The following is a 24,566-nucleotide window of genomic DNA, read 5'->3' as shown; positions in this document are numbered from 1 at the left end:
GTTACAAATGCCCAGGGCATTTGTACTTCTTTTTTAAGATTCCACATATAAGTGATATTATAGGATATTTTTCTTTCTCTGTCTGACTTACTTCAAAAACAAACTTATGCTTACCAAAAGGGAAAGCTGGAAAGGAGGGATAAATTAGGAGTTTGGAATTAGCATATACACATTGTATGCCTGTATGGTCCGATTCTTTGCCACTCATATCTCTTGCGTCTAGCACTATCAGGCTGATTCTTTACCACGGAGCTCCCTGGGAAGCCCTTGTATATAAAATAGATAATCAAAAAAGAGAGCTGTATATCTTGGGGCTTTCCTGGTGGCTCACATAGTAAGGAATCTGTCTGCAATGCAGGAGATTCAGGTACAGTACCTGGGTCAGGAAGATACCCTGAAGAAAGAAATGATAATCCATTCCAGTATTCTTGCCTGGAGCATTTCATGGACAGAAGAGCCTGGAGGGCTGCAGTCCATGAGGTTTCAAAGAGTCAGATATGACTGAGGGACTAACATAACACACCCCCTATATCTCAGGGAACTCTACTCAGTATTCTGTAATAAACTGCATGGAAAAAGGATCTGAAAAAGGATGAATATTTGCATATAGACAAACTGAATCACTTTGCTGTACACCTAAAACAAACACAACATTGAAAATCAGTCATGCTCCAATATAAAATAAAAATTAAATTTAAAAAAAGCCCAAAGAACAAATGTCCAGGCTGCTAAAGAACTGGCACTTCACTCTGCAATGAAGATGTCAGTTGCTGGCTGTCTGGAAGCTCTCAGCATTTGAGAGCAAGCAGTGCTGCTGTTTGCTGTTGGATGAGTTGTAAATCCACAAGTTTCTCATTAAATGTTTAATGTGCTTTGCTTTCGAAAGATGTAATCCCCTGAGTTATTATTCCAATTCACATTCCGGTAGCAGACGCTGCTAAATTATAACTAGTACGCGAAAAGATCACAATAGCTGCCATGGACTGAGGAGTTGTGTGCCAAGCACTCTTATTAGCTCTTGCATACATTATCTCATCTAATTCTTGGCTTGATGTAGTGGGTACTGTGATTATCTGTGTTTTAAAAACAAGAACACTGAGAAAGAGAGAGGCTAAGTCACACTGAAGTAGAGAGAAGCCACCTAGAATTATTTAGATGGCAGAGCCAGAACTATACTATTATAATTTTTTTATTCTAGTAGAATTGCTTTACAATGTGTTACCTTCTGCTGTATGACAACATGAATCAGCTATATGTACACATTTATTCTTTCCCTCTTGAGCCTCCCTCCCCTTCCCATCTCACCCCTCTAGGTCATCACAGCTCTGGGCAGAGTTCACTGTGTGTACAAGAAGCAGTTTTCCACTATTTTATACATGTTAGTGTATATATTGGAGAAGGCAATGACACCCCACTCCAGTACTCTTGCCTGGAAAATCCCATGGATGGAGGAGCCTGGTAGGCTGCAGTCCATGGGGTCACTAGAGTCAGACATGACTGAGCGACTTCCCTTTCACTTTTCACTTTCATGCATTGGAGAAGGAAATGGCAACCCACTCCAGTGCTCTTGCCTGGAGAATCCCAGGGACGGGGGAGCCTGGTGGGCTGCCGTCTATAGGGTTGCACAGAGTCAGACATGACTGAAGCGACTTAGCAGCAGCAGCAGTGTATATATGTTAATGCTAGTCTCTAAGCTCATCTCAGCCACTCCCCACTCTACTGTGTTCACAATTGCATCCTCTATATATTTATCTCTGTTCTTGCCCTGCAGAAGGTTCGGCTGTGGCATTTTTCTAGATTCCATAATATATACATTAATATGCGATATCTTCCTCTTCCTGATTTACCTCACTCTGTATGACAGACTCTAGTTTCATCCACATCACTATGAATGATCCAATTTTGTTCCTTTTTATATCTGTTAATACTCCGTTGTATATATACATGTACCATATCTTCTTTATCCATTTATCTGTTGATAGACATCTAAGTTGTTCCATATCATGGGCAGAGCCAGGACTTTAAAAGATCTGTCCCCCAAATGGTACTGAGTGTTCCTGTAGAATCAGTTAACTTTGACCCATTCAGGTTCAAAATAGCAAAATGGCTTTTAATCTTGGAACCAGATATCTTTCTGAAATGATCAGCTTAGATATATTTCTAAGCAGCAAATGTAATTCATTGACTACTCCTACTTCTGGTTCATTGATGGCACTAAAGCCTTTGACTGTGTGGATCACAACAAACTGTGAAAAATTCTTAAAGAGATGGGAATACCAGATCACCTTACCTGCCTCCTGAGAAATCTGTATGCAGGTCAAGAAGCAACAGTTAGTAGCAGACATGGAACAAGGGACTGGTTCAATATTGGGAAGGGAGTACATCAAGGCTGTATATTGTCACCCTGCTTATTTAACTTATATGCTGAGTACATGACGCCAAATGCTGGGCTGGATGAAGCACAAACTGGAATCAAGATTTTCCAGAGAAATATCAATAACCTCAGATATGCAGATGATGCCATCCTTATGGCAGAAAATGAAGAGGAACTAAAGAGCCTCTTGATGAAAGTGAAAGAGGAGAGTGAAAAAGCTGTCTTAAAACTTAACATTCAGAAAACTAATATCATGGCATCTGGTCCCATCACTTCATGGCAAATAGATGGGGAAAAAATGGAAACAGTGATAGACTTTATTTTCTTAGGCTCCAAAATCACTGCAGATATTGACTACAGGCATGAAATTTAAAAGACGCTTGCTCCTTGGAAGAAAAGCTATGGCAAACCTAGAGAGTGTGCTGAAAAGCTGAGATATTATTTTATCTACAAGGATCCCTTTAGTTAAAGCTATGGTTTTTCCAATAGTCATGTATGCATGTGAGAGTTGGACCATAAAGAAAGCTGAAAACCAAAGAATTGTTTTTTTTTTTAACTGTGGCATTGGAGAAGACTCTTGAGAGTCCCTTAGACTTTAAGGAGATCAAGCCAGTCAAGCCTAAAGGAAATCAATCCTGAATATTCTTTGGAAGGACTGATGTTGAAACTCCAATACTTTGGTCACTGATGAGAAGAGCCAACTCATTAGAAAAGATCCTGATGCTAGGAAAGATTGAAGGCAGGAGGAGAAGGGGATGACAGGACGAGACGGTTGGGTGGCATCACTGATTCAATGAATATGAGTTAGAGCAAGCTCCAGGAGATGGTGATGGACAGGGATGCCTGGCATGCTGCAGTTCATGGAGTCACAAAGAGTCGGACACAACTGAGTGACTGAACAGCTACAACAGATATATTTTTGGATTTTTTTTCTACAATCAGTAAATTATAACATCTTTAGAGGTTATCATAACTTTGAGTGACTTAATTATATGATCAGTTGGTAAAGAGATACTTTTTCTTGTTTTTTTTTTTTTTTTTTTCTTTTTCATTTTTGTCCTTATCTGGATAAAAAGAGACAGAATTGTCTGGGAAAATAAGAAATTCATCCCCTTTATAAGGAATATTTTTCCCTTGCTTCTAGTGAGGGCCCACTAAGCCAAGTATTCATTTAGGTGTAATATACATTTTCTCTGAATTCTTTCTAACATATCTTATGAAGCTCTATTTTCCTGCAACTTGGAGTATTTTATATTCTAGGAGAAATGAGGTACATTTCTTTCCCAGGTTGCCACAGTTTATAGCATAGAAAAAGGAAATCTAATTCTAAATCACTTATTGGCTCCTGGGGATTTGTTTGCATAAAAGTCACTAAAGCGATATTTAAATGAAAAACGATTAGTGCTTCGGGAGAATTTAAATTACCTAGCACTATGAATTAATGTAATAAAGTTGCCAAGTAGTTCCAGGAAGGCAATAAGGAAAATTTGGCTGATCTGTAAGAGTTCTGTTGCCCACTTATGATACACAGCAAGGAAATAGCTTCCCATTTCTAAGGTACAGTAGCTTGAAGGCTGAAGTCTCTTCAAAAAATTTCTGAGTGTTGAAATTGTCCTGGTATCTGGTCAAATAGTAGAACATCAGAAACATAACAAGTACTTCAGTGAATAACATGGGATCAAATGAACTGAGTTAAACTGGTTGCTACAGGAAGAGCTTTAAAAATAGGTTACTTCTTAGCCTGGTGACTACATATAACACAAAATACCCCCAGTTATCAAATGGACTCTGAATATAGTAGAAATGAATTATTTTCTGTGTGTTTGCTTCTGGATAACTGCCCCCCCCAACACATTTTTTAAATACAATTTTCAACATAGGATGGTGTTACATACTAACTGTACTAACTGGATAGGCAGTTACCAACAGTTGGGATAGTTTTTCTGAGAACCCTGCATCACCAGCCCAAGACAGGTCCTTTTCCTTGAGCACATTACCTGAATGAGAACTGAGATTTATCATATTCTTTATCTTGAGTGGGAAAGGTGATCTGTGAGTCATTCCTGGTTCAAGGAAAAGCTCTTATCTTCTCTAGCTGGCTTCCTGGCTGCATAGCTTGTTTGAAGCCATTGTTCCCATAATATGTCTTCTTAGCTAAGTTAGTGGCTTATCAACAGGTCTTCTACAAAGAGTTCCATGATCATATAAATATGAAAAAAAAAACTGGTTAATCTATATGAATTCAGTTCAGTTTAGTTCAGTTCAGTCGCTCAGTCGTGTCTGACTCTTTGTGACCCCATGAATTGCAGCACGCCAGGCCTCCCTGTCTATCGCCAACTCCCGGAGTTCACCCAAATACATGTTCATTGAGTCGGTAATGCTATCCAGTTATTTCATTCTCTGTTGTCCCCTTCTCCTCCTGCCCCCAATCCCTCCCAGCATCAGAGTCTTTTCCAATGAGTCAACTCTTTGCATGAGGTGGCTGAAGTACTGGAGTTTCAGCTTCAGCATCAGTCCTTCCAATGAACACCCAGGACTGATCTCCTCTAGAATGGACTGGTTAGATCTCCTTGCAGTCCAAGGGACTCTCACGAGTCTTCTCCAACACCACAGTTCAAAAGCATCAATTCTTTGGCACTCAGCTTTCTTCATAGTCCAACTCTCACATTCATACATGACCACTGGAAAAACCATAGCCTTGACTAGACAGACCTTTGTTGGTAAACTAATGTCTCTGCTTTTTAGTATGCTATCTAGATTGGTCGCAACTTTCCTTCCAAGGAGTAAGCGTCTTTTAATTTCATGGCTGCAATCACCATCTGCAGTGATTTTGGAGCCCCCCAAAATATGAATTAATTCAACCCAAATGAATTTTTGTAGGCTGTGATGTGTAACAATGAGGAATAGAATATACTGATCATGGGAGGTTAGAAAGAGTCTAGCTTAAAGATTTTGGTAGCTCTTCCTGGATGACAGTCCTAAGGGTGAGCAGACAAAAGGAAACAAAAACTGATTGTTTTCCCTGGTACAAGCAGACTGACTGAGAGGAAGTGAGAGAGGGGAAAGAAAGAGGGCAAGAGGGTCCTGACTAGACCATGCAGATCCTTGTTTTGTAGGAAGACTCATTTCCACCCACTTTAGAATTACGTCTAGTGTCAAGTCAAATGACATCGGCTGGTCAACCTTTGCCTAACTTTTTCTTTAAAGGTGCTTTCTTGAGATTGTTCAAAATAATGCCTTGATTGGACAACCCTGTTCCAAATTGTTTTCCTCTAAATTAGATTAACCAACAATTCTCTGTCAGCCCATTGGAACTTCGTGTGCTGTCTTGATAAATTCACAGTGGGACTGATGGGGAGCTGGTCTTCTGAATACTATAGGTCCCTGAAAATTTAAACTCTACCACTTAAGACTTTTTTCTCTTTATGGTAGAAAAACCAGTTAGAAACTGTTAAAAACACAGTTAAAACAGGTTAGAAAACACAGATTATTTCAATATTTCTTGACATATGTGCCATTAGTCATCAATCCTGCAAGGTTTGGAATAAAAGTGTCCTATATGTGGTCAAATATATTTGTGAAATGGTGTATCTTTCTTCCAAAGAGTCACACTATTCATTAATATACTGAACTCTTCCTTCATTGACATTTTTTTTTACCCCATGTTTCCTGAACTCATGACATCATAGAACCTTTTCTCCTTTGCTTATAATGATGGTTAATATTCCACAGGATTTATATTCCACAGAACACACTTAATGAAGTGAAGTCGGTCAGTCGTGTCCAACTCTTTGCGACCCCATGGACTGTAGCCTATCAGGCTCCTCCGTCCATGGATTTTCCAGGCAAGAGTACTGGAGTGGCTTGCCATTTCCTTCTCCAGGGGATCTTCCTGACCCAGAAATCTAACCCGGGTCTCCCACATTGCAGGCAGATGCTTTACCATCTGGTAAAGCGTAAAGGCACCAGGGAAGCCCACAGAACACACTTAGGAGATGCTAAAATATTGAAAGAAAAGTACTGGAGGCAGCAGAAATACATTCAGGGATAAAACAAAGGTTTCTAAGTGTCTCAGAAAGAAAATAATTATTATGATTGTAGGCAAAGTTGGCATGCAACTTTGGGAATTAGTGATGGACAGGGAAGCCTGGCATGCTTCTGTCCATGGGGTTGCAAAGAGTCAGACAGGACTGAGCGACTGAACTGAAAACTGAGGTCCTTTGAAGCCAACAGAAGCAGCACAGTTGAGGTCTGTTGATAGGTACATGTAGGCAGTGCGTTTAGTCACATGGCTGTGTTTCATATGCCCTGATGGACATGAGCTCTGCATGCTGTGTGCTTGGGTCTTATTTAGTCTGGCTTAAATGGTTATAGCAGAGGTACCCAGCTCACAGGCCTGTGAGAAGTCCATGAAATGATGAATAAGAAGTACTTACCACACAGTTATAATAGATTGAGCATAATCTATTATGCTCATATAATTGTTGAGCATAACAGAAATGTTATTATATAATATATAAATTTTCTCTTTCTTCCTTTCATTAACCTTGGGAGAATAGCAGATTTCTGAAACAGGTAAATTCTGTAAGAGCTAAATAATGAAAGGCTTCATTATTTAGAGCATTTTATTTCATAAATAGAGTGTTGTTCTGGATTTATTGGCCCTGACGGACTTTATGTATTTCTGGTGAACCTGAAAATTCTACTCTGCTCCTAAATCAAATCAAATCAAATCATGTCAAGTCTAATCTAATCAAATGAACAGCTCCGTACCTGATTGTTTTTCAGTCATCAAGTTCAAGTGCATTGAATTTGAGAGATAACTTTAAGAGGCTTCCCTGAGTTATGTCCTATTATAAATATTGCAAATATTTTGAATAAAAGATACTGTTTTCAAACAGAGATGGGGAAAGTCAGAGTTCATTTCTCTACTTGGCTTAGTTAAAAATATAATTTTAATAGCTTTGTTATTCATTCCCTGGAAGAACAATGAAGTTAACTAATTTATCGCAAATAAGACTCACCTCTTAGGTGGAGCTATTTGGAAACTATTAAAACACTACTAAAGCTGGTATAACATTTAAAACCTGTAGCTAAGGAGTTCATATGCCACAACTCAGACCCGATACAGCCAAATAAATAAACAATAATAAACATTTAAAGCCTGTAACTTTACTACATTATATGGTATCAGGTTGATGTATGTAAACATGTTCTAAATTTGGGGGATAACCTCATTGTTTACTAGTACATCTTTTCTCAGACATTCAATACGCATGATATTAGTGTGTCTAAGTTGACATCACCAACAAATAAAAAACGGCATCTTTTTCTTTTGTTTGTTGGCAGTTAAAGTAAAATAACATTTTATATATTATATAACTTTTAAAACCACTGATCATTGAGGTGAGAAAGAAAAAATTACTTCATTACCTGGATCATCATTATCTAGATAAAACATAGTATTTGATTGAGTAAATCTGTTTCTCTAGGAGGAAGTTGCTTATTATTTTCTGAAATGTACTTTAGTGTGGGTAAATACTGAGCGATGAGGTACCTTTGGGAAATATCAGGGTGACTATTCCCAAGGTCTTTTTTACCTCTCATCATGTTGTTGTTTAGTCACCCAATTGTGTCCAGTTCTTTGCGACCCCATGAACTGCAAACACGCCAGACCTCACTGTCCTTCACACCCTCCCAGAGCTTGCTCAAATTCACATTCATTGACTAGGTGATGCCATCCAAACATCTCATCCTCTGTTGCCCCCTTCTCCTCCTGCCCTCATCAGTCTTTCCCAGCATCAGGGTCTTCTCTAGTGAGTCGGGTCTTCACAACAGGGGGCCAAATTATTGGAGCTTCAGCTTCAGCATCAGTCCTTCTAATGAATATTCAGGGTTGATTTCCTTTAGGATTGACTGGTTGATCTCCTTGTTGTCCAAGGGACCCTCAAGAGTCTAGCACCACAGTTTGAAAACACCAATTCTTCGGCACTCAGCCTTCTTTATGGTCCAACTTTCCCATCCTTACATGACTACTGGAAAAACCACAGCTTTGACTATACAGCCCTTTGTCAGCAAAGTGATGTCTCTGCTTTCTAATAGGCTGTCTAGGCTTGTCATAGCAAACAGTAGGTGTCAGTGATGTGGCGCCATGACAGGCAGGTGTCATGGTGGACTCTAAGTGCGCACTTCCCTCGTTCATCCCAGCATCTCCTCCACTCTGTGGGTGAAGAACCAGGGGCAGAATTGGATGTCTCTGCAACAAGCGTTTTGAAATTCGAAGAGCATCAAGCACTTCCTTATGTTTCCTCCAGGCTCTCTCTTGTCTTTCTCTCTCTCCTCAAAACAGAATCACAAACCCTTCAGCAAACTTGAGGAAATGCACACTGTCCTCACTCCTCATTCGGCTGAACTTGTGGCAGAACGAATGTGTTATCAGTCTGTTTCTGGGTTTTCGGTTTATTTTCTTTACTAGTCGAAGCCTGACGTGTAGCACTGTGATGTAATTGAATCAACATCGTGGGGCTGAATTGATCACCACAGGACATATCTTTGAGAGAGAAATGTGAAAATTTACTTTTCCCCTTTTCTGGGAACAAAAATTGGTGGCTGTTAAAAAGTAGATTCCTGAGGTGATTCCTGAGGTGTGCTGATATAATAGATACCTGCTCTTTGGCTGTTGCCGAAATATGGCCTCTGTTCACTGGTGCTGAATAGAAACTCAGAGAGAGTTTTGTGTGAGACAGAAAAGAATAACTTTATTGCTTTGCCAGGCAAGAGAGCCACAGCGGGCTAGTGCCCTCAAGACTGTGTTTCTGACCTGGAGAGGGTAGTGAGTTTTATAGCAACAGGTCAAAGAGGGCATCATGAGCTTGTGGACGTTCTTCTGACTGGTTGGTGGTGAGGCAAGTGGGAGTCCACATCATTAACCTTCTGGTTGGAAGCGGTCTGGAGTCTAAATCCTTGAAGGCAGCATATAGTTAACTTCTCCCACCTGGTGGGGGTTTCAGTGTCTGCAAAACAGCTCAAAAGACATGACTTGAATATTTATCTAGAGTCCTTGAGGAATAACTAAAGGAGGCCTTGGACTTTGGTTAATGGCTAAAGTATTATTATTTTCTCTTGCTATACTGTTTTCTTTTCGCATTTTCTCATTCCTTTAATTAAACTCATTCTTTAACTAAAGTTTTCTAAAGACATGGAGAAGGAAATGGTAACCCATTCCAGTATTCTTGCCTGGATAATCCCATGGACAGAGAACCCTGGTGGGCTACAGTCTATGGGGTCACAAGAGTCGCACTTGACTGAGTGACTTTCACTTCACTTCTAAAGACAAAAGGCAGGTGGAGGACATGGGTGGGAGTCTGTTTCCAGATGATCTTGTAGGGTCCTTCTGGGTTACATGGACTCCCCAAATTAGAAACTATCTGTCTATATGATGATTCTTTCCCAAGTGAGTTCCATGAAACTAGTCCTCTGATCTACTTCACAGCAAAAATGATGTTAAATCAAATGAAATAGATTAGAATATGTTGCATTGGGTCATGCATATTGAGAATCACAAATATTATTTTTGTTTCTTACAGGCTCTCAGCACTTAGGTAGTTTATAAAAAATATTGCAGTGAGGACAAAAAAGACTAATTTTTAAAGCCAGTGTTTCTTAGAACTGTTTGATTAATCAGCTGCTCCTCTTGTAATTATCTATTACAATTTCTCAGAACTAGTGTTCTGAGAAAGTCATCTTAAGAGAGAGCAGTTCATCAATTTCCAGAGGTACGTTTTCTTTATTATCACACCTCTGAAGCTGGGAGGCTTCTTACATTTGACAATGTCCTGGGTTCAAGCAAAAAAAAAAAAAAAAAAAAAAGATAAAAGGATAAATGCTGCTGCTGCTGCTAAGTCGCTTCATTCATGTCCGAGTCTGTGCGACCCCATAGATGGCAGCCAACCAAGCTCCCCCATCCCTGGGATTCTCCAGGCAAGAACACTGGAGTGGGTTGCCATTTCCTTCTCCAATGCATGAAAGTGAAAAGTGAAAGTGAAGTCGCTCAGTCATGTCTGACTCCTAGCGACCCCATGGACTGCAGCCTACCAGGCTCCTCCATCCATGGGATTTTCCAGGCAAGAGTACTAGAGTGGGGTGCCATTGTCTTCTCTGAAAAGGATAAATAAAAAGGGGTAAAATTCCATGGGACAGAACTTAGTAATGTGGCCACACCTGGGAGCCAAGGGAGACCAGGAAATATAGTTATTTTTCTGAGCCTGCAGGTACTGAACTAAAATTGCTCTCACTAAAACTTATAAATGGAAGGAAAGCCTACTCAGAGCAGGAGCCCTGAGGGACTAGCACCACCTTCTGTGGTGTGGTCACTGATTAATGATATTTACAAGAAACTAGTTCCATATAAAAAACCAAAACTGGCCAAGTAACAAAGCAAAACTCTTTCAGATTTCAAGCATGTAGGCAAATATTATTGAAGATGAAAAATTCACTTTGCCATTATCACCTGGAAGTTAGCCCTTTCGTCTCCAATATTAAGTAGCTTAGAAGAAATTTCTTGGTATGCACGGTCACTGAACTTAGTCAGAAGAGAATAATATTTTCTGTTGACTTCTTCTGATTCTTGGCTCACTCATTATCCACATTTAAGTGGGAATAAGTGCAACTAGGAGATGAAGGGGTGATTCGCCGAGCAGATACTGTGCAAACATGGGCTCTTAGTAACACTGTCCAGAAGGTCCAGAATTTGATTAGTTAGTTCTCAATCTGCTCTGTGACTGGGTTTCCATTACTTTTAGAGATTTTGATTCTATTAAATGCAACAATTCTTGTAAAATATTCTCCAGCATTCACCCATGCTTTTAATTCTTACATTTTTTCACAGGATATTTAATCTCTAATCAAAATTGAAATATTAAGGTGGGAGACTGTTCAAGTTTGGCTAATCTTAATCTGAAAACAGAATGTGGCTGAAATTTTTCAACATTACAATGAAAGTAAAATGCCATCTGTAATAGTGTAAAACTTTTTAAAATTAAATTTTTGTGTCTTTAGGTCACTGTCGTTTTGGAATTTCTGTCTCTGTCAGCTGATCCTCTTGAGTTTTTTGCTTTATTAAGTTATCCTTTGACCAAGGAAAAAAAATCATTTAATGAAGTCAGACTTCATTACCAACTCCTAAAAGCTGTTATTCTGTGGTGTTTACTTTTAATAGCTCTTGAAAACATTCTTACTTTATAGAGGAATGCAATAATCATGGAGTAATGAGATGTAAAATTTTCCCTGTGTTTATTATATCAGATTGTCTGGCATCATAAAGTAAATAAAATTTCAAGGTAATACACGCTTCTTGGGTCTCAAGTCCTAAGGGCTTATTTTAAAGAAAAGCAATATTAAATAATTGGTAAAAAGTCTTGTAAGATCTGACAGGTGAGCTTCATGAATTGATCTGACTTAGTGATAGATACTGTAAATATGTTTTAATAAATATGATATTTTGCCTGTTTATCACCTTTTCTTATGGAGAAGGATTATACATTAATATACTTTTATTTTTAAACAGTAAATCATAAAAAAATAAATAAATGCTATTATTATAACAATGTGCCTGTGGGGAGGAAATGATTTTCTTAAAGTTGTGCAATCTATCAGATAGATGTGTATTTCTTCATTATTATCAGATATTCACTGCATGTCTCCCATGTACAAAGTTCTCTGGCCAACTTTGGAGCTGCTGCTGCTGCTGCTGCTAAGTCGCTCCAGTCGTGTCCGACTCTGTGCGACCCCACAGATGGCAGCCCACCAGGCTCCCCCGTCCCTGGGATTCTCCAGGCAACAACACTGGAGTGGGTTGCCATTTCCTTCTCCAATGCATGAAAGTGAAAAGTGCAAGTGAAGTCGCTCAGTCGTGTCCGACTCTTTGCGACCCCATGGACTGCAGCCCACCAGGCTCCTCCGTCCCTGGGATTTTCCAGGCAAGGGTACTGCAGTGGGGTGCCATTGCCTTCTCCCAACTTTGGAAAGTGGATGTCAAATTCTGAATAGCTCAACCCTGCAAAAATGTGTTATACCTTTATTACTTCCACAGAGCAGGAGGGAAATAGCCCAGCTCCATTATTAAATTAGAATTCTAAAGTGATAAATTGCAATAACAATGATAATCTAGCTATTTTTCTGGAACATGGGGCAGCTTAGTATTATAAATTCCTAAAAGCACACTGATTAACCAATAATGAAGGTATGAGTAATGTATAAGGTAGGTGTATTTCTGTCCCAGGTAGAAAGACTTTGAGACCGTGTCTATGTCTCTGAAACTATCTACTCAGAGAAGCAAATTTATTCTGCTCCAACTCCAAGATTCTGCAGTGTGGCCAATCTGATGACATAAGAATCTAAAACCACCCAGATTTCTAGGATTTCTATGGCACTGCTCTTCGAGTTTTCACGCAGACACTCTACCACAATCTACTTGAGAATTTGACACTTTTATCCCATCACCTAAATAGCAGCATGTAAGGATAACAAAAAGCAGTGGCCAAAATTATTGCATTATATAGTAACTGAGAAAACACATTCTATGTATTCTTTCAATTTTGTACTATGTTATGATTCCTCACACTGAATTGCTATTTTTAAACATAGAGTGAAAGAGATATGTTACATAAATCATACGTTTAAGAAATGTCATTCAGAACAGTTGAATGTACAAAATAAACATTATAACAGGGCATGGGGATTTCTTATAATGGTTATTGGGATAAATTGGAAAAACTCTGACATATTTGCTTCTTTTTCTTCTTTAGGCTTCTTTAACCAAAACTACTGATCTTCCAGAATTCTTTATTGCATCTTACAAATGGCCTGGATGGACCCATGGCCCTTTGGATCAAAAAAATTGTGCTGCATCCTGGGCTTTTTCCACTGCAAGTAATAAAGTCATTTTAATTACTTCCTTACAAATTCTTCCTTTTACTCTAGACACTGGGATAGTAATTAAAAGGGTTTTTAATTTAGAACATTTAAATATTATCACTTGGTCAATAAAATAAAATCTTACTTTGACCAGAGAAAGCAGCCTGAAGATTAAATAAAAACCCATTTTTACTCTGAAATTGGTCTTTATCATCACAGACTAATTTTAAATAGAGAGTAGATCAAAAGAGCAACAGAGAAAAGTTGCCAAAATTTGTTTGTTCTTTGAGAGTTAAGGCCAGATCATAAGAACAGTATAAGATTCCTCTTTACCCATAGTACTGTCTGCAATCCTAATATGTATGCTATACATATATATTGTATGTATAAAATAATTCTTATATTCTTTTCTCTTGATTAGATCTGCAGAAATATATTTAATTATGAAATTAATATATTTGATGTAGAGACTTCAGAACTAAGTGATAATGGATTAAATGGGCTTTATTTCATTTTAGATAAAATCAGTTTTATAGATTCTGACTCTACAGTGAAACAACTGATCTAACAAGAGTAGTTTCCAAATTACTTCAAAAGTGTAAGGAGGGACTTCCCTGGTGGCCCAGTGGTTAAGATTTTGCCTTCCAGCGAAGAGGGTGTGGATTTGATCCTTAGTGGGAAAGCTAAGACCCAACATGTCTTGTGGCCAAAATACCAAAAAGTAAAACAGAAGCAATATTGTAAAAAATTCAGTAAAGACTTAAAAAAAAGTTCACTAAAAGCAGTGTGAGGGATAACACACCTCTATTACAGCAACTTCATACCGTTTCACAAGGCCAGTACATCAGTACTCAGGTTAATCCCAAGATTTGGTCTCCAAAGTATCCTCAAAATGTGTTGATTGTATTACAACAATTAGACCTCACACAACATTGTCTATTCTCAAAGATCAGTTTCATAAAACTGTGCTCTAGGCTTAGAAATAATTCCAAGAGTCCTCAAAAACAGACTAAGTACTGAATGCATCATGAAATAACTTCATAGGCTCTGAAGGGTGGCACTTCTTGGGACAGAGCAGTGCTGATACTTTCTCTAAATACCATCACTTCATAGAATAAGCTAGTTTGTTCTAGAAAAGATGCATTTGGTTGAGCTCACCCTGGAGTGTCTCCATCTGTTACTTCTATGGTAATGCTTATCCCACCAGGGTAAACATTCTCTGGCATGGGAATCTCTTTGAGCCTTGTTTCAAATGGATGGGGACAGATTTAATCAGATACATCATTTGCCATTTTATGTTTATGTGGCTAATGTATTACACCTCCTAAGGGATATATAATAATTTTACTTTAAGCTAGACCAGCATTTCTGAAGATGTCTTAGGAAAGATATTTGCTGTACTGAAAGTGATTTGCTAGGCTGATCTGGGCTGTATATTTTTGGGGTCCATTGATCACAGTCCCATAGACGGCCTCAGCACAGGGCCAAGTCCATCTGTCCCTCTGCCTAACGGATGTCAGTTTTGTATCCTGCATATTCAATATAGCAGTAGTTACAATGAGAAAAGTTGTCTTTCAAAGAAGCTAAAAATTATAAAATGGGATAAAGAAGACAATTAAAAATATGCACACATATAAAAATATAGTTATATAGCTAAATAAAATTTAAGCAAGATGTCAGAAGCTAAGAGGCGAAGGAGTTCCGAATGGTAGGGATGATGCCTGCTGCAGAGCAAACTTGGAGACAGAATAAAATAAGCAGGAAAAATATCACTGTGAGTCAGAGGTAAAGCCCAGTGAACGTTTTCATATAAAGAGTGGAAAACAATTTGTTGAACTGAGTCATTTTTAAATCTTCTGACCTTTTTTAAGTATTTCAAGAGAATTTGGATTAAACCTTCACTGAGATTCAGGAATGTCTGTAATAAGAGCAACATGTTGAATATCACTAGAATTTAAAGCTCTTATCCTTTGGTTGGAATCTACAGATTCATGGGGCTGGAAGGGAAGGTAGAGGTCCCCATTTTCAAGCCTTTGCTTTTATAAAAGAGGCCCAAACAAAAGAAGTGACCTGCGCAAAGTGAAAGGCAAGAAGTCCCAGAAGTGACCCCAGAGGCAGGTTTCTGACTCCTTCAGTATTGTTTGTGAAAGTCTTTTATGAACCAGATAATGGTTACGGGAATACTTGATTCTGATCCCTTGTCCCGAAAGTCAAAGCATCAAGGAATTTCTATTTTCTTTTATGAAACAGGGAATTATTTTCTTGAGACTAAGAGAGATGGAGGTATAATGATTTTTGCTTCTATGAAATTTATCCTAGCACAAAATACATGGGAATTGAGAAGCAAGTAGCAGGTTATAGATCCAGCACATACTGAGCATCTAAAATATGCCAGCAGTTACACTACAGAATTGTACATGTGCTGTGATTTCATTTTGTAAATACATATACAGAAATACATAAGTAAAGGAATTATTTTTGAAGAATTTATTTCAGTGCTAGTTTAATAATTCTAAACTAGCACTGTGAGGGGTTCCAGTACACAGATAATTTTGATAAGTAAAAACTATAACTTCTGAGAAAAGTGGATAGGTAGAAGAAAGGTTATGAATGTGCTTCCTTTAATCAAAAGTGAGTCAGAGATTAAGAAGAAGACTAATTAGGTCTCCAACAACAACACAAGTCTGTACCAAAATGTCACTGACTCGGATTTTCTTGTGATCTCCACACACATATTGTCATGGTCGCGTGATCAAAATGCTCACATATATAGTTTTCTGCTACTGGTTGATTAGTTTCCCCAGTCTACCATTCTATGAGGTCAGGATGATGACTCTTGATTTTGTTCATTGTTGCAATTTCTATTGCTTAGTCTTGTGCCTGCCACCTAGCACGTGGTGAACAAATGTGTGCTGGGGAAAGGAACACGCATTAACAGCAACCGTGCTAGGGGATTATTTAAACAAATAGAATGTTCAGTCACAAAGGGTAGATGTATACATAAAACAAGCTGAATTCGACGTCCACTGAGATTAGGAACATGATCTTCAAGAAAATTATAAGCACGGAAGTGTGCTATGTAGCTTTTTGATAATTTTTTAAATTGGAGTTTAATTGCTTTACACTGTTTTGTTGGTTTCTGCTGTACCGCAAAATGAATCAGCTGTATGTATACATGTATCGCCTCCCTCTTGAGCCATCCCCCCATCCCAGCCCTCTAGGTCATCACAGAGCAAGGAGCTGAGCTCTCTGCGTTGCACAGCATCTTTCCAGAGTTATCTATTTCACTCATGGTAGTGTACGTACGTTGATCCGACTCTCTCAATTTGTCCCACTCTTTGATTCCCCCGACTGTATCTACAAGTCTGTTTTCTCTGTCTGCGTCTCTATTCCTGCGTCTCTATTCCTGCGTCTCTATTCTCTATAGGTTCATCTGTACTATCTTTCTAGATTCCATACATAAGTATTAATGAGTGATAGTTTATAATGTAGATTCATGCTAGTCTCAATTAGTTTTAAAACCAAAATGTAATTTATTCCACTATATCAGATTAACTTGGATACATTTTCAATGAATATTTCTGTGATTAGCTTTTCTGATTGCCTCAGGTTAGTTACATTCATTATATAATGAATATATATATTCATTATAGATATTCATACACACACATTTTAAGTACAGGTGATATAAATGTAAGCAAGATATGACTCTTGCTTGTAAGGTGTTTCACTTGACAGGTTTCTTAATGAAGAATTCAGAAGTATATAGAACATGAAAAGAACAAGAAACTAGAACAGACTTTGAAGATGGTAACGTAATGAAGCAATGCCAAAACCGGATATCAACTATGACTGAAATTATGACACGGTTGAGTGTGTTGGAATATGCATCACATTTGGCCTTTAAGTTCCATTAAGTTTCAGAGACTAGTTTAATGATTCAGACAAACAGGGCTATGCAACTTTTGGCAATATTATGTGCCATTTGAAAATTAATTAATATTCTCTTTGAAGCAGGTGTGGCAGCTGACCGCATAGCAATTCAGTCCCAAGGTCGATACACCGCCAACCTATCCCCTCAGAATTTGATCTCTTGCTGTGCCAAGAAGCGCCATGGATGCAACAGCGGAAGTGTTGATAGGGCTTGGTGGTACCTGAGAAAACGTGGGTAAATAGCTCCCCAATATGTATCTCTAGGATTCTTAAGAGTGTTGCTTGGGTTAGAATAAGGGGAAAAAACATTTTGCATTTTCCCCAAACTCTACAAATATATATGCTACATCTATATAAACACAGGAATTTCATTTAAGTATAATCTCTGTTTGGTATCTACTGAAGTTATAAGCTATCAGAAAAATTGTTTGAAAAAATGTATACTGTTCTAGCTAAATTAATCGAGACAAGTAAGCATTGTCTTCTTGTGGTTCTGAGCCAAATGGTTGTAGAGTCCCACAAGGCGGGTAGAGTTCATACTTATCTTGAGACTCTTAGTTCCCCAGGCAGATTAATAGATGATGCCAGGGGGAAATTAGCCTAAGACCCAGAGGAATGATATAAAGACATGCTGTATAGTTGCCTCAACTCATCAACATCATTGTCACCATTAATCCCATCTGATGAGATGATGCAGGTTGCATTTCTTTACTCTCATGTAGTCTGATACCCATGCAGCACCCTGTGTCTACTCTAAGATCTACTTAAAAGCTGAGTTATTTGGCAAAGGAAATAGCAGCTGATAACTAATAGTTGGTGTATGTGCCGCCCACATGTTCTTTCCTCATCCACTGAGTGCTCTGGGTGTGCTATAAGAGACTGGGTGTTACGTATTTATAAAGTTCTTTAAAATGTGTATCTAATGCTTTGCTAATAAGATGGTGATTAGAATGGGCAACTTGGGCTAATACCTTCCTGATTTAATAGTGCTTGGTCAGCTCTGTATTATTTTACTATAATAAAAGTTAAAGCCCTTCAGGAGCTTAAAAATATAACTTAACATTGAAAGCCAATTAAATCTCCTTGTATTAGTCTGCTCAGGTTAACATACCAAAATACCATAAACTCTGGCCTAAACCACAGAGTTTTTATTTCTGGAAACTAAGTTCACGATCAAGGTACTCAAAGTCAAATCACTTTCTGGTGAGACACCTCCTCTTGGCTTGCCTTCTTACTGAGTCCCCACTTGCAGAGAGAGATGTCTCTGTACTAATCAGGTACTAATTCAGGGTACTAATCTCAGCATGAGGGTCCCACCCTCATGACTTAATTTAAAGCTAATTATCTGTCTATATTGATATAACTATATATCTGTATATAGAGATAATATAGATAATCTGTATACAGAAAGATAAATCTATGGTTGAAAAGTAAAGCACACAAATGTTTGAAAAGCAGAGAAAAGTGAATGAATACAGAATAACTAAACTTACATGAAGCAGAAGTTTTGTAGGGAGATTTGAAAAGTTAGCATAAGGAAACATTTTCTGGAAAGAAAGTGCTAATTCACATATACATATATGTGAATTATATGCTTTCTTCTTTCTGAAAATTTTGTCCATAATCTTACCTTGTTCATGGATGATCTGATAATCATGATCAGATAATCATTTGTTTCCAATCTAATATATTGTTCAAGAATGTGAATATTTTCACTACTGGTTTAAATAAAGTTATAGTACCACACAAACAAAAAAGCTAATTATCTTTCAAAGGTCCCATGTCTAAATGCCATTGCATTGGTGATTAGAGCTTAAATTCATGAATTTGGGGTGACACACCTCAATCCATAGTACTCATTATCCCCAAGTAATCCACTGGCACCTTTTGTGAAAGTGGCTTAGCTTTCATCATGCTTCTTACTCAGATTCTCTTACTTTTTTCACACTGTTGAATTTCCTTGAGGCAATCCTAGTACCATAATTCTATGGCCAGCTGAACATCAACTATCCATAAAATAAATTCACTGTTCTATTTTCCTTATCGTCTGCTTCCATATTCAATGAATTGTGTTAGATTTGGATCCAAATAATTTGTATTTTTCTATGTCCAGTTTCAAAATCAGAAATCAAAATTCTTTTATCATTTGTATAATGTATATATCTGATAACTTTCTACCTTATTAACTTCAATACTGTAGTAGTATATATAATTTCTCTTGAAGGATCATGAATTATAAGCACATAATAATTGAATTCCTATGAGAAGGTATTTATAACAATAAAAATGTAAAAATACTTAATTCTAAAACATATAATTTATCAGAATACTCCATCTGAATATGCTAAAACCGGTTCTTTTTCATATTAAATTTGGCTTTTTAAACTTATCTATTTTTAATTGAAGGATAATTGCTTTACAGTATTGTGTTGGTTTCTGCCAAACATCAATATGAATCAGCCATAGATATACATATGTCCCTCTTGAAACTCCCTCCTTCTTTCCTCCCCATCTAGGTTGTTATAAAGCTCCAGTTTGAGTTCCCTGAGTCATACAGCAAATTCCCTTTGGCTATCTATTTGGCTTTTTTATATTATAGTTATAAATGAAGACTTAAGGAGCCCTTCCCCTATTAATATTACCAGATATTTTATTAATCATTGCTTTTCATCTTCACAAAATTCTATTTGGTAGATAAATGTCTTTATTTTTTTTTTTTTTTTTTGATAAATGTCTTTATTAGAATCGATTTGAGCAAGGTTTTAGAACCTAAAATATTTGATAGAAATAAGCTTATTTATAAAACAGAACAGACTCACAGGCTTAGAGAAAAAATTTATGGTTACCAGAGGGCAAGGGTTAGAGGGAGGGATAGATTGGGAGTTTGGGATTGGCATGTACACACTGCTATATTTAAAATAAAATGCCTTACCATGAAAAAAACTATAGTGAAGATATAGGAATGGGGCGGGGAAAGAGTTCATATGATTGAAGGACTATGTTCAGTGTCATGAAACTTACATGTAAGTAGCCAGAATGATTTACAGATATGCGAATCAGTAAAATCGTACGGAGATAGGTCATTACTGCATTTCCTAAGTATTACCTTTACTTCTTTGCTTACTCCTCGTAGACTGGTATCCCATGCGTGCTATCCACTTTTCAAGGACCAAAATGCTACCAACAATGGCTGCGCCATGGCAAGTAGGTCTGATGGACGGGGAAAACGGCATGCCACCACGCCATGTCCCAACAGCATCGAGAAATCCAATAGGATCTACCAGTGTTCTCCTCCGTACAGGGTCTCTTCCAATGTAAGTCTGAAATGCAAGACTTCTTAGTGGTTAGCTTTCGCAAAAATATATACTACTGTTAATAAAACTATTTAAAAACAAGAATATTCTAAAATAATACTATGCTTTCAGATATAATTTTTGATATTATTGAAGTGTTTATTAATGACTTTCAATTTGTGTATAATTTTTTATCTTTGTAATATTAGCTGTGCAAATGATTGCCTTAAATTTTAGAATGTCCTTGGGAATAGAGTTTTATAATTATGTTTATTATATAACACATACACGTATATATGTGTATATAAAGTAAATGGTGGTTTAGTTGCTAAGTTGTGTCTGGCTCTTTTGCAACCCCATGGACTCTTCTGTGATCCTGCCAGGCTCATCTTTCCATGGGATTCTCCGTGCAAGAATACTGGAGTGGGTTGCCATTTTTCTCTAGGGGATTTCCCTGACCCAGGGATTGAATCTGCATTTCCTGCATTTCAGGTGGATTCTTTGCTGACTGAGCCACCAGGGAAGCCTATACACACATACATATATACATACTTGACAGATAAAAGCTAAAGCAAACCTTTTTTCATTGACTTTTCTGTGGTATTAGCTTATTTTATTCATCCTTTGCCTTACTCCACAAAATACTTGAAATGGACATAGTCATGGTGGGAAAAAGATTCCCCTGGATTCCAGTTTGTCATGTTAAAATCCTGGGAGAATTTTACTCCATCTTATCAATGTCACCTAGACATTCTCACTTTCAGACTGTTTGAAGCTTCAGTGATTTCCAGTTATCTGTAGAATACAGTTCAACATTCTTATCGTGACATACAGGTCCTTCATGACTTGGTTCTGATCTACTGCTTTTTGGACTCATGTCCAACCAACCTACCCATTCCCCACCTGCCCATAATGTTCCTCATAAACTGACCACTGTCTGCTCCCCACATGCACTGGCCCTCTTTGCTTCTACTTAGCTGGGTGATGATTCCTCTCACACCAGTGGTTATCCCACCAACTTCCATGTCAAGGAAGTAGGTCAAAACTTCATCTTCTCTAAGAAGTTTTATTGACTTCTAGGCAGAATCAATGTCCCTTTCTTGTTTGTATCCATGGTATTTGTGCTTGTCTCTATAATCAAGCTTAGTATATCATGATTAGTTATGTTACTTAGCAATTAGTTATGTGATTGTCTGTCTACTCCACCAAAATGGAACTATCTGGAGGACTGGTGCAAGGTTAATATTTGTTTCTGTCCTAGTTTCTGGGATGTACTCTAATCAAAATGCATATGTGAACGAACTTCTTCATTCCTAAAAGTTGCATTACACAGTGGATGAAAACAGATAAATATTTGTATGCTAAAACTGAGGAACCTCACAAAATAATCACCTGGGATCACTGTTGTGGTCCAAAGAATGGAGATAACACTACTTTCCACTGATAAAACAGTGTTTTATTTAATTTTTTCTTTTTGACCATAAAAATTATTATATTTTGTCTTCACTTCTGTGGGAGAGGGAGAGGGTGGGATGATTTGGGAGAATGGCACTGAAACATGTATAACATCATATATGAAATGAGTCACCAGTCCAGGTTGGATGCACGATACTGGATGCTTGGGGCTGGTGCACTGGGACGACCCAGAGGGATGGTATGGGGAGGGAGGAGGGAGGAGGGTTCAGGATGGGCAACACATGTATACCTGTGGCAGATTCATGTTGATATATGGCAAAACCAATACAAGATTGTAAAGTTAAAAAATAATATAAAAAAATTCACTCAAAAAAATAAATAAATAAAATAACCAACCACAACAAAAACAAAATTATTGCCAGTGTAAGAGTCAATGAAACATGTGTGTGTCTTGTCTTTAGCAACTTCACCAATGTGGAGATTCACATGCAAGTATTTCAAAGTATGATTAAGAGTAAATTGCAAGTTGTCAAGGCACACTGGGTTCCGTAATTCCTAAGCTGATTGTACAGCCCCTAACATTACAGACCAAACAATAGGTGTAGTGTACTCTGACAACGATAATGGTGTTCACTGATATTTTTCCCTCCAGGAAACTGAGATCATGAGAGAAATCATGCAAAATGGACCAGTTCAAGGTAAGCTTGGGCTTCCCAGGTGGCACTCGTGGTAAAGAACCCGCCTGTCAATCAGGAGACATAAGAGATATGGGTTTGATCCCTGGGTTGGGAAGATCCCCTGGAGGAGGGCATGGCAATCCATTCCAGTATTCTTGCCTGGAGAATCCCATGGACAGAGGAGCCTGGAAGGCTACAGTCCATGGCGTTGCAAAGAGTCGGACTTGATTGAAGTGGCTTAGCATGCACACAAGGTAAGGTTGGATGACATATGATTGTGTCTTATGTATTTCTTTAATAAACAACTTTGCATTTAACTCATATAAAGAGCTTAATAAATGATAGACATCTTTTGCTTTAGATAATTCTTAAAGATTCAATGGTTGTAAGACCAATGTAATTATAGGAGATACGCTCACCTAATAGCCTCATTAGCTCCTCTTGTACTTGAAGAAGACAGACTCATTCATAAATTGAATTGTTGAACAAATGTTAATGACACATTGGATGAAAGTCAGCTCAGTCTATACAAAGTGGTCATGGACCCAAAAGACATTCAAACAGGAAATGCTGAGAGCTCGTTTGATTGTTTAGTTATATTTGACTCGTACATAGTGTTAAAAATCTCACTTCGGCTTAAATGGATTAGATAATGGATTGTAGGAAAATGAAGGTTTAGCAATAGAAACAAAGTAGACACTTCCCTTTTCCTATGAGCTCAAAAGAAATCAAATAAGCCAGGACGATTTTTGTGATTTATAAAATGCTTTCCATTTTGATCTATTTTGAAAATGTGTTATGGATAGTAAACTAAAATCAATAAGGAAATCATATACTAATTTATAAAATGTCCATTGATTTAATATGAAGATATTATATCTGATACACAGTTCCTCTGCTTATCTATTGGAATTTATTTTGCACCAATGGTATGAATAAAAATAAATTTACAGTGTATATTTCCAGTATTAAATATTGCCTTGAAATGCTTGGGAGAACAAAACCAGTGAGGCCTAAAATAGAAATTCAGGCTGTGAATACTGAAAAGTCCAAAAATATATTAATATTATCAATGCAGTGGAATTGATAAATAAATAAAATAATTAGGCTAAACAAACCAAAATTAAATTGAAAACATTTGATGTATACCCAAAGAACTATTGGTTATATGTATTTTTGTGTTTCTGAATGCTGGCCTAATCAATATTGGTTCAACAGATAACAGGAAATACAGATTTTTAAATTGTGTTGGAAAGACTTTTATTGATCTTTATCATCGCTTAACATTTATTGAGAAACCAAAGCTTATTCTGAACATGGCCTGAATTCAGTTTTTAAAATCCTGGGGCCATACACAAAACCTGAAATGAATAAAAAGAAATTTTTTTTTCTCCTTTCAGTTGTGTAATCTTTGAAGGCTAGAAAAACAGTAGGGAATTAATGTGTAATTTAAATATATCCTTCATTAACTGGAGTTTGTGTGACAAACTTGAAGGAAGCCAGGCATTTGAAGTCAAGGTTGAATTTGAAATTCCAATTTTGACATTTGCTACTTAAATGACTTTGGTCGAATTATCTAAACCTCTTTGAGTCTTTAAAATCATTATATTACTGTTTAAAGTTTCTCTCTCATTCTTTTAATCAGTTAAAAGAAATCTGCAGCATAATGATTGAAAATTGAGAATAGCTTATGTTTATTTAATGGTCAGATATTTAAGTATTCATGAATTTTACAGACTGAATCAAAAATAAAGAGGTAAAATTTTAAAATAATAAAGTTGAAGTTCAAATTATTCAGCATCATGGAACCAATGTTTGTTGAGAACTTTCCTCCTGCCAGGCTGAAGCAAGAGCAGAAGACAGAGCTCAGTATCCTACCCTTGTGTGTGGGTAGAGTGTAATAAGTTTGTGTGGTTTTCCAGAAGTAAAATTGCATTATGGTAGCTTATGTAGTTAGAT

At 37.4% G+C, this 24,566-nt stretch overlaps 1 protein-coding gene across 1 annotated transcript in view; it reads left to right on the top strand.

Moving 5' to 3' along the window:
• The window catches only part of TINAG (tubulointerstitial nephritis antigen), a 106,433-nt gene that overhangs the window by 25,480 nt on the left and 56,387 nt on the right, over positions 1-24,566 (top strand). The window contains exons 5-8 of the mRNA XM_070777770.1: positions 13,180-13,303; positions 17,306-17,456; positions 20,355-20,535; positions 22,583-22,628. Of these exons, the coding sequence (XP_070633871.1) occupies positions 13,180-13,303; positions 17,306-17,456; positions 20,355-20,535; positions 22,583-22,628 (502 nt within the window). The remainder of the gene's footprint in view (positions 1-13,179; positions 13,304-17,305; positions 17,457-20,354; positions 20,536-22,582; positions 22,629-24,566) is intronic.

This window comes from Bos indicus, chromosome 23 (assembly GCF_029378745.1).
Source record: "Bos indicus isolate NIAB-ARS_2022 breed Sahiwal x Tharparkar chromosome 23, NIAB-ARS_B.indTharparkar_mat_pri_1.0, whole genome shotgun sequence".
Lineage (NCBI taxonomy): Eukaryota > Metazoa > Chordata > Mammalia > Artiodactyla > Bovidae > Bos > Bos indicus.
Note: the sequence above shows the minus strand (reverse complement) of the source record. Positions and strands in the feature narration are given on the sequence as shown.